Source organism: Hemitrygon akajei, chromosome 17 (assembly GCF_048418815.1).
Source record: "Hemitrygon akajei chromosome 17, sHemAka1.3, whole genome shotgun sequence".
NCBI classification, from domain to species: Eukaryota; Metazoa; Chordata; class Chondrichthyes; order Myliobatiformes; family Dasyatidae; genus Hemitrygon; species Hemitrygon akajei.
In genome coordinates this window covers 89027161-89038766 of record NC_133140.1, presented here as the reverse complement: position 1 = coordinate 89038766, position 11606 = coordinate 89027161, and the positions used below count along the sequence as shown (strand labels likewise).

The window sequence follows — 11606 nt, the reverse complement described above, 5'->3', positions numbered from 1 at the left end:
TGGCCAAGGCATGAAGGGATACAGGAAGAAGGCAGGAGATTGGGGCTGAGAGGAATAATGGATGCCGAAATGGCAGAGCAGACGTGATGGGCCAAATGCTCCTAATTCTGCTTCTGTATCTTACGGTTTTATGTGTAAAGTTGCCATACAAATTGATAAGGTGATTAAGGAGGTGGATGGGTATTGGCCTTCATTAGTTCGAGATTAAGTTCAAGAAACAGGCTCTAGATGATCTGAGCAATGGGATCAATACGCAGGAAACAGCACACCCTAATGCCTTCATCATCATTTTGGGGGATTTTAACCAGGCCATCCTGAAAAAGTCGCTAAATAACTACCATCAACAAATCACTTGTAGTACCAGATGAAACACCACCACTGGAGTATTGTTGTACCACTATCAAGAATGTCTACCATACTACTCCACACCCTCATTTTGGAAATTCAGATCACCTGGGTGCTTTTCTACTCCCTGAGTATAGGCAGAGACTGAAGGCTGTAGCACCAGTAGTGAGGACCAAGAAGGTATGGACAAGGGAAGCACAGCAGCGCTTACAAGATTGCTTTGAATCTGTGCACTAGACTGTATTCAGGAATTCATCTTCGAATATGGATGAGTATGCTGCAGTTGTTACTGACTTCATTAAAACCTGTGCGGATGAGTGTGTGCCTATGAAAATTTGCTGTACATTCCCAAACCAAAAGCTGTGGATGAGCCAGGAGGTACATCATCTGCTGAGGGCCAGATCTGTGGCATTTAAGTCTGGTGACCCAGGTCCGTACAAGAAAACCAGATATGACTTGTGGAGGGCCATTTGAAGAGTGAAGAGACAACTCAGGAGTGAGGTTGGAAGCAACACTGGGTTCAGGTAATCTCTGGCAGAGTTTGCAAGACGTTACTGATAAAAAAAGCAAAACCCAATAGCACGAATGACAGCGATGCTTCACTAGATGAGCTCAATGCCTGCCTTGAAAGGGAGAATATAACTACAGCTGTGAAGATCCCTGTTGCATCTGGTGACCCTGTGATCTGTCTCTGAGGCTGATGCTAGACTGTATTTAAGGTGGCTGAACCCTCGTAAGGTGGCAGGCCCAACAGTGTACTTGGTAAGCTCCAAAGAAACTTGTGTGAAGTAACTGGTGGGAGTATTGAAGGACATTTTCAACCTCTCACTGCTATGGTCAGAAGTTCCCACTTGCTTCAAAAAGGCAACAATTATACCTATGCCTAAAAAGAGCAGTGTGAGGTACCTTAATGACAATTGCCCAGTACACTCAAATCTACGGAGATGAAATGCTTTGAGAGGTTGGTCATGGCTAGAATGAACTCCTGCCTCAGCATGGACCTGAACCCACTGCAATTTGCCTATTGCCACAATAGGTCTATGGCAGACACAATCTCAATGGCTCTTCACACAGCCTTAGATCACCTGGACAATACAAACACCTCTGTCAAGATGCTGTTCAATGACTATAGCTCAGCATTTAACACCATCATTCCTGCAGTCCTGGTCGATAAGCTATAGAATCTGGGCCTCTTACCTCCCTATGCAATTGGATCCTCGACTTCCTAAATGGATGACCACAATCTGTGTGGATTGGTTATAAAATCTGCACCTCGTTCACTATCAACACTGATACACCTCAGGGATGTGCGCTTAACCTACTGCACTTCTTCCTCTATACCCACGACTGTGTGGCTAGGTATAGCTCAAATGCCATCAATAAATTTGCTGATACCATTGTTGCATCTCAGATGAAGATGAGAGGGCATACAGAGTGAGATATACCAGCTAGTTGAGTGGTGTCGCAGCAATAACCTTGCACTCAGTGTCAGTAAGACTAAAGAGCTGATTGTGGACTTCGGGAAGGGTAACACAAGGGAACACAAACCAATCCTCATAGAGGGATCAGAAGTTGAGAGAGACAACAATTTCAAGTTCCTGGGTGTCAAAATCTCTAGAGGACCTAACCTGGTCCCAACATATCGATGCAGCTATAAAGGCGGCAAGACAACAGCTATATTTCATTAGGACTTTGCCAACTAAAACACTCAAACTTCTGTAGATGTACTGTGGGGAGCATTCTGGCAGGCTGCATCACTGTCTGATATGGGGTGGGGGGGGGGTACTGCACAGGACTGAAAGAAGCTACAGAAAGTTGTAAAACTAGTCAGCTCACCTTGGGTACTAGCTTCCATAGTACTCGAGACATTTTCAAGGTGTGGTGCCTCATAAAGGTGACGTCCATTATTAAGGACTCCCACCACCTCAGTGTCTAGTTCTGGTCGCCTCATTATAGGAACCATGTGGAAACTTTCGAGAGGCGGTGGAGATTTATAAGGATGTTGCCTGGTTTAGAAAGCATCTTTTATGGGATGTTGAGTGAGCTAGGGCTTTTCCTTTTGGAGTAAAGGAGGATGACCTGGTCACCTACCTGCAGGAAAGATGCTTAACAAGGTTTAGAGTATAGACAACATTTACAAGAATGATGCCAAGTCTGGAGGACCCGAGTTATTTGGAAAGATTGAATAGGTTTGGACTTTATTCCTTGGAATGTAGAATATTGAGAGGAGATTTGATGGGGCTATACAAAATTATAAGGGCTACAGATAGGGTAAATGCAAGCAGGTTTTTTCCACTGAGGTTGGGTGAGACAACTACTAGAGGTCATGGGTTAAGGGTAAAAGGAGAAAAGTGTAAGGGGAATATGAGGGAAACTTCTTTGGAGGTTGTGACAGTGTGGAATGAGCTGCTAGAGCACGTGGTGTATGTGAGCTCAATTTCAACACTTCAGACAAGTTTGTATTGGTACATGGATGGTAGGGGTATGGAGGGCTATGGTCCCAGTGCAGGTTGATGGGAGCAGACAGTTTAAATGTCTTGGCACAGAGATAGATGGACTGAAGGTCCTGTTTCTGAGCTGTACTTTTCTATTACTCTACAAGATGTAGCTTAATAGAAGTGTATAAGATGATAAAAGGCACAGATACACTGCCAGGGATGGTGGTAGAGGTACTACAGATATAATTATGAGACTCTTAAGATAGGCACATGGAGGGCTATGTGGGAAGGAAGCATGAGATCTTGGAGTAGGTTATAACATTGTGGGGGCTGATGGTCCTGTACCATGTTCCATATAATTATGCCTGAAGATGGCTTTAAACCTGAAAAATCCAGAAATGCATATGGGATAACATTTATTGAGGTCATTCCTTTGTTAAAGGTACAAATGACAGTGGTGAACCGTCACATTGCAAAGTGGTTTGGGCGAAAATTCCCAAAAACTCTCTTCAGTCGGTCCATTCCATGTTCCTCTGGTGACCAGGAGCAGGATTCCAGTCTACAATTGATCACTTCAGGATTTAAAAAAAATTAATCATGATTATGTTCTGTAGTTTTCTCCAACAACAATATGCTTTGGAATATATACACACAATGTTGGAGGAACTCAGCAGGTCGATGTTTCGGGCCAAGATTCTTCATCAGGACTGGAAAGGGAGGGGAAGTTGCCAGAATAAGGAGGTGCAGGGATGGAGAGGACAAGCTAAAAGGTGACAGGTGTAGCCAGGAGGGTGGAGGAGGTAAAGAGCAAGAAGGAATCTGATAGGAGAGTGGACTATGGAGAAAGGGAAGAAGAAGGGGTACTAGGAGTAGGTGATGGGCAGGTGAGGTCAGCATGGGGAATATAAGAAGAGGAAAGGTGGCAGGGGGAGCTTTAAAAATTATAAGAATTTTAAATGAATATTTTCTCATGGGAGGACAGAGGGGTGATGTATCGTCTGAAGACTGAGAGAAGTTCTCATTAGTAAGCAGCCCCACATAAAACTCAGTTTTTCTCTTGATGAGGTAAATGTTTCACAATAGCAGGCGAGGGCTGTAATTAGGACACAACAGAAAGGTGATGGAATGATGTACATTAATAGAACTGTCTGTCTGGAGACCAACATATGGAAGATTTCAGCTGGACAGAAGTAAGATGGTCACTGAATATTGATTGAGGCATCGAACCCCACAGTATGAAGGCTCTATAGTCAGAGGCTTTAGCAGAGGGAGACCACCTGAGGCAAGGCTTCTGCTGCATCGAACCCCACAGTAAGGGGGCTCTCGAGTCAGAGGCTTTAGGAGGAGGAGATTGGGGGGGTGGGGAGAGATGGGGGATAGAGAAGGTGGGAGAGGGAGAAGAAGGGTAGAGGAGGAGAGAGGAAGATGGGAGGGGTGAGGCTGAGACCAAGTCAGGCTGATGAATGTCCCATATTTCAGAACGGCTGGCAACATGGGCAAGAGATTGAACGAGGTATTATTGGCTGAGAAAGTATATCTGCTGTCCCTGGGACTGATGCAACTTCTCATGTCTCCTTGTGCTTCATGGCAGTAAGTGAAACCTGCATCTCTGAGCAGCTGTGTAGTACATCTCTCAAAGTGCAATTGTTGACGGACTGCACTCTGGAGTTTTAAGGCTCATTTTCTCATCACAACTGTTCCGAATCTTTACAGCTAGTAAATCCTTTATTAAAGTCATGTAAAAAAAATCAATCCTGAACATTTATCTGCCCGTTCAATGCAAACAATCTGTCCTCAAAACGTCAGATGTTTCAAGCACATAAGAACCTGCTTCACCACAACCCCTCAGCGGTGTGTGTTAGCCAAATGATCCTTTGAAAGAGGTCCAAGATTTCAATCTGCACATTCAACATAACCATAAGGTCTGTGTATGACATTAAAAATAAAAGGTGTAAAATAAAAGAATGAATATTTATTTGGGAAGCCAGAAGAACAAGTGTAGCCAAAAAGGTGGATGTGTTGATGGATGTTGGAGGGAGTTTGTGGTTCAAGAAAGAGAAAGCAGCGTTTGACAGCACATTCACCTGCTCTCTGGAAACAGTATGTAACTGTGAGGAAGTCCTTCAAGACACCACACACACACACACACACACACAAAGAATTGCTAACGTGTAAAAGGCGTGGCTTTTCTAGGGTCAGGTTCCACAAGTCACTGAGTGCTCACGTCGAGCAGAGTGCCACTGCAACATCAGTTTGTGTTAAATTCGTGACTGGGTTCACAGTCGGCAGCATCTTCCAGTTTGACGAGGAACAGAATGATGTCACATCTGCAGCCATACTGCAGCTAACACCTCCCACTGGCACAGCAGAAGGTTTGGGAAGGTGGCAGTGAGGGGTACTCGAGGAAATCCCAAAACGTGGCTGCTTCCTGAAATAATCACAGATATGATCACTGAAAATACTGACAGCTGTCTAACCGAAGGACCCACAGTCCTGCTTTGGGCGGGTCACAACTACTGGACCTTGCCGGGGATCTTTGCTCGCTTTCGAGCAATGGCATCTTCAACAGCTTTCAGCTGCTTCAGCAGTTCCTCTCTGCGGGATAATGTGTTGGATTTACTGGACTTTGCAGAAGCTGCACTGGTGCCAGAGCTTGCTACCTCGTGAGACTTGGAGCTTGAGGAAACACTTGTCACCTTGCTTGAGACCTTTGACTGTGGCGATGGAGCCCGTTTTCTAAAAAGGAAAGGGAAAATAAAGTTACAGTATAAACACGAGATTCTGCAGATGCAAGAAAGTCAGAGCAACACACAAAATGCTGGAGAAACGCAGCAAGTCAGGCAGCATATATGGAGAGGAATAAAGAGTTGACTTTCAGATTGAGACCCTGCTTTTCCAGTCCTGATGAAAGGTCTCAGCCTGAAACATCAACTGTTTATTCCATTCCTTAGATGCTGCCTGACCTGCTGAGTTTCTCCAGTATTTTATGTGTGCTACTTACAGTGTATTCAATCAGGTGACCAGGAACATTATTGTGATGCTCTCAGGGTGTAGATAATGATTGGATCCAATGCTTCTTGAACTGTCCGAGGGCATGAAGAGTCAACTACAAAATGTAGAACTGGAGTTACAGTCTGGCCAAGACCAGCTATGTCTCAAACAAGAGAAAATTTGCAGATTCTGGAAATCTGAGCAACACACACAAAACACTGGAGGAACTCAGCAGGCCAGGCAGCATCTATGGAAAAATGTACAGTTGACATTTCAGGCCAAAACGTCGACTATACTTTTTCCCATAGATACTGCCTCGCCTGCTGAGCTCCTCCAGCATTTTGTGGGTGTTGACCAGCTGTGTCTGTCATCTGAAGAATATTAATGAAACCAGTTGGGGTTTGTTAGCAGTTCTTAATGGCTAAAATTAGCGGCTTGCCCACAAATTGATTTTGCTATTATGGGGCATTTGTCTTGTGTTCCTGTCCATTCCATGAGCACTTTACTAGTGATACACACTGAAGAACAGGATCCAGATTTTTATACCAGCTGCAATGAATTCTCCCAATACAGAAATGAAACGTGTATAAATGTCTGAGTCTCCCAACAGTTTCAGGAATGACTATCGCTTCTGCATGATGCCAGAGAGAAATCTTGCGGAGGTTAAGAGTTAACACGAGGAAATCTGCAGATGCTGGAAATTCAAACCACACACACAAAATGCTGGTGGAACACAGCAGGCCAGGCAGCATCTATAGGGAGAAGCGCTGTCGACGTTTCAGGCCGAGACTCTTCGTCAAGACTAACTGAAAGGAAAGATAGTAAGAGATTTGAAAGTAGTGGGGGGGTGGGGGAGAAGGGGAAATGCAAAATGATAGGAGAAGACCGGAGGGGGTGGGATGAAGCTAAGAGCTGGAAAGGTGATTGGCGAAAGTGATACAGAGCTGGAGAAGGGAAAGGATCATGGGATGGGAGGCCTCAGGAGAAAGAAAGAGAGGGGGGACACCAGAGGGAGGTGGAGAACAGGCAAACAACTAAATATGTCAGGGATGGGGTAAGAAGGGGAGGAGAGGCATTAACAGAAGTTAGAGAAGTCTATGTTCATGCCATCAGGTTGGAGGCTACCCAGCCAGTATATAAGGTGTTGTTCCTCCAACCTGAGTTTGGATTCATTTTGACAATAGAGGAGGCCATGGATAGACATATCAGAATGGGAATGGGACGTGGCCTTTTATATATTGGTGAGACCCGACGCAGACTGGGAGACCGTTTTGCTGAACATCTACGCTCGGTCCGCCAGAAAAAGCAGGATCTCCCAGTGGCCACACATTTTAATTCCACGTTCCATTCCCATTCTGATATGTCTATTCATGGCCTCCTCTATTGTCAAAATGAATTCAAACTCAGGTTGGAGGAACAACACCTTATATACCGGCTGGGTAGCCTCCAACCTGATGGCATGAACATTGACTTCTCTAACTTCTGCTAATGCCCCTCCTCTCCTTCTTACCCCATCCCTGACATATTTAGTTGTTTGCCTGTTCTCCATCTCCCTCTGGTGTTCCCCCCCCTCCTTTCTTTCTCCCGAGGCCTCCTGTCCCATGATCCTTTCCCTTCTCCAGCTCTGTATCACTTTCGCCAATCACCTTTCCAGCTCTTAGCATCATCCCACCCCCTCCGTCCGGTCTTCTCCTATCATTTCGCATTTCCCCCTCCCCCCACTACTTTCAAATCTCTTACTATCTTTCCTTTCGGTTAGTCCTGACGAAGGGTCTCAGCCCGAAACGTTGACAGCGCTTCTCCCTATAGATGCTGCTTGGCCTGCTGTGTTCCACCAGCATTTTGTGTGTGTTGGAGGCTAAGAGTTTATCGTTAAGCAAACAGTAACAATAAAATGTTGGGCAGAGTCAACATGGATTTATGAAATAGGAAATCATTGAGGATAAACTGCTGGAACTTCTTGAGGTCAAATAACCTGTTCCAATGTGACAATAGATGGCCGTTGAGGATAGTTAACATAGTGTATTGGTATTTTGGAAGGTCTTCATTAAGGTGTCATACAATAGGGTTTTAAACAAAATCAATATGCAGCATATGGGGGTAATAACTCTGCCATGGACAGTCTCAAGCCTGTGTGAAACAAGAAGGGTTGGGGATGAGGCTAGCTAACCCATCCCATAAAACCCCTCTGTTGCAGAAACCCAACAGAAGCCACAAGGCCAATCAACTTTCAGCCCAGGAGAGAGGACTCTGGAGAGAAGCTGGTGGTGGCTTAAGCTGTAGTAGAGGTGATGAACTTAAGAAGAAGCAGTAGAACATTGGGGTAATATACCGGCAATTATTGAGGTTGGGTTAACAAATAGAAAACAGTCAAGACACTGACCAGTGGGGTATTACAGGGTTTGGTGCAGGTCACAGTGTACATCAATGATCTGGACCAAAAGACCCAAGCTAGAAGATGAATCAAAGCTTGGTGGTAGTGTGATTTGTGAGGAGCATACACAGGAGCTTCAGGGAAATTGGATTAGGTGGACAGGTATTCTGCAATAGTTATAGGAAGAACATGTAACTGGAACATAATGTGGAAAATGTAATATTACCTAATCTGGCAGAAAAAAAAGCAAGAGTATTTTTTATCTGATGCCACATGCCTGTGATACTATTGCAAGGGAACTTTACATTACAGCTGTGCGCACTTGTACTCATGCGGATCACAGTAAGCTCCAGTGTGACTTTCAGTAATGATGGTGTTGAGAAAACCCTTGTATCACTGAATGCAGGTACAGCAAGCGATTAGGAAGGCCCACAATAAGTACTCCTGTTTGAGTACTGTTGGGGGGGGGGGGGGGGTCAGCCTACCTGGGGAAAACGACAGTGGCCATGCCTCTGGCACAGAGTCTGGCCCTGTGGCTCAGAAGGGTAGGGAAAGGAAGAGAAAGGCAGTAGTGATAGGGGACTCTATAGTTGGGGGGGGGGCGGGGTGTCAGATAGGTAATTCTGTGGACACTGGAAAGAAACTCCGATGGAAAGAAACTCTGTGGTGGAGACAGATACACTAGTGAAATTTAAGAGACAACTAGACAGGTATATGGAGGAATTTAAGGTGGGGGGATATATGGGAGGCAGGGTTTAAGGGTTGGCACAACATTGTGGGCTGAAGGGTCTGTACTGTGCTGTACTATTCTACGTTCTATCTAGGTTGCCTCCTAGGTGTCAGGGTCCAGGATGTTTCGGACTGCGTCCAAGATATCCTGTGGTGAGGGAGAACAGCCAGAGGACGTGGTACATAATGGTACCAATGACATGGGTAGGAAAAGGGAAGAGGTCCTAAAAAAAGACTACAGGGAGTTAGGAAGGAAGTTGAGAAGCAGGACCACAAAGGTAGTAATCTTGGGATTACTTACTGTGCCATGCGACAGTGAGAATAGGAATAGGATGAGGTGCAGGATAAATGCGTGGCTGAGGGATTGAAGCAGGGGGCAGGGATTCAGATTTCTGGATCATTGGGACCTCTTTTGGGGCAGATGTGACCTGTACAAAAAGGACGGGTTGCACTTGAATCCCAGGGGCACCAATATCCTGGTGGGGAGGTTTGCTAAGGCTACTGGTGGGAACTGAAATGAAGAGACTGGGGAAGAGGCGGTTGGCTCACAAACAGAGAAAGCTTGCAGACAGTGCGAGAGGGAGGATAGGCAGGTGATAGAGAAGGGATGCGCTCAGACCGAAGGCTTGAGATGTGTCTATTTTATTGCAAGGAGTGTTGTGAACAAAGCGGATGAGCTTAGAGCGTAGATCAGTACTTGGAAATGTGATGTGGTGGCCATTACAGAGACATGGATGGCTTAGGGACAGGAAAGGTTACTTCAAGTGCCGGGTTTTAGATGTTTCAGAAAGGACAGGGAGGGAGGCAAAAGAGGTGGGGGCGTGGCACTGTTGATCAGAGATAGTGTCACAGCTGCAGAAAAGGTGGATGCCATGGAGGGATTGTCTGTGGAGTCTCTGTGGGTGGAGGTTAGGAACAGGAAGGGGTCAATAACTTTACTGGGTGTTTTTTAAACGCTGCTCAATGATAACAGGGATATCGAGGAGCAGATAGGGAAACAAATCCTGGAAAGGTGTAATAATAACAGAGTTGTCATGATGGGAGATTTTAATTTCCCAAATATCGATTGGCATCTCCCTAGAGCAAGGGGTTTAGATGGGGTGGAGTTTGTTAGGTGTGTTCAGGAAGGTTTCTTGACACAATATGTAGATAAGCCTACAAGAGGAGAGGCTGTACTGAATCTCTCAGTGGGAGAGCATTTTGGAGATAGTGATCATAATTCTGTCTCTTTTACAATAGCATTGGAAAGCTAGGAACAGACAAGTTAGAAAAGCGTTTAATTGGAGTAAGGGGAATTATGAGACTATCAGGCAGGAAATTGGAGGCTTAAATTGGAAACAGATGTTCTCAGGGAAAAGTACAGAAGAAATGTGGCAAATATTCAGGGAATATTTGTGTGGAGTTCTGTATAGGTATATTCCAATAAGACAGGTAAGTTATGGTAGGGTACAAACTGTGGTGTACAAAGGCTGTAATAAATCTAATCAAGAAGAAAAGGAAAGCTTACAAAAGGTTCAGAGAGCTAGGTAAGGTTAGAGATCGAGAAGATTATAAGGCTAACAGGAAGGAACTTAAGAAGGAAATTAGGAGAGCCAGAAGGGGCCATGAGAAGGCCTTGGCAGGCAGGATTAAGGAAAACCCCAAGGCATTCTACAAGTCTGTGAAGAGCAAGAGGGTAAGACATGAAAGAATAGGACCTAACAAGTGTGACAGTGGGAAAGTGTGTATGGAACCGGAGGAAATAGCAGAGGTACTTAATAAATACTTTACTTCAGTATTTACCATGGAAAAGGATCATGGTGATTGTAGTGATGACTTTCAGCAGACTGAAAAGCTTGAGCATGTAGATATTACAAAATTGGATGTGCTGGAGCTTTTGGAAAGCATCTAGATAAGTCACTGGGACCGGATGAGATGTACCCCAGGATACTGAGGGAGGTGAGGGAGGAGATTGCTGAGCCTCTGGTGATGATCTTTGCATCATCAATGGGGATGAGAGAGGTTCTGGAGGATTGGAGGGTTGCGAATGTTGTTCCTTTATTCAAGAAAGGGAGTAGAGACACAGCCCAGGAAATTATAGACCAGTCAGTCTTACCTCAGTGGTTGGTAAGTTGATGGAGAAGATCCTGAGAGGCAGGATTTATGAACATTTGGAGAGTTATATGATTAGGAGTAGTCAGCATGGCTTTGTCAAGGGCAGGTCACACCTTATGAGCCTGATTGAATTTTTTGAGGATGTAACTAAACACATTGATGAAGGAAGAGCAGTAGATGTGGTGTATATGGATTTCAGCAAGGCATTTGATAAGGTACCCCATGCAAGGCTTATTGAGAAAATAAAGAGGCATGGGATTCAAGGGAACATTGCTTTGAAGATTCAGAACTGGCTTGCCCACAGAAGGCAAAGTGTGGTTGTAGACTGGTCATATTCTGCATGGAGGTCGGTCACCAGTGGGGTGCCTCTGGGATCTGCTCTGGGACCCTCACTCTTCATGATTTTTATAAATGATCTGGATGAGGAAGTGGAGGGATGGGTTAGTAAGTTTGCTGATGACACGAAGGTTGGAGGTGTTGTGGATAGTGTGGAGGGCTGTCAGAGTTAACAATGGGACATTGATAGGATGCAAAACTGGGCTGAGAAGTGGCAGATGGAGTTCAACCCAAGTAAGTGTAAAGTGGTTCATTTTGGTACATCAAATATGATGGCAGAATATAGTAATAATGGTAAG

The 11606-nt window shown here is 45.0% G+C and overlaps 1 protein-coding gene across 2 annotated transcripts in view; it reads right to left on the bottom strand.

Moving 5' to 3' along the window:
• Positions 1 to 3182: 3182 nt before the first annotated feature.
• Positions 3183 to 11606, bottom strand: part of zc3h18 (zinc finger CCCH-type containing 18) — a 293021-nt gene continuing 284597 nt past the window's right edge. For both annotated transcript variants that reach the window (XM_073070500.1, XM_073070499.1), the window contains exon 19: positions 3183 to 5519. In XM_073070500.1, coding sequence (XP_072926601.1) covers positions 5297 to 5519 — 223 coding nt within the window. In that variant the 3' untranslated portion in view covers positions 3183 to 5296. The remainder of the gene's footprint in view (positions 5520 to 11606) is intronic.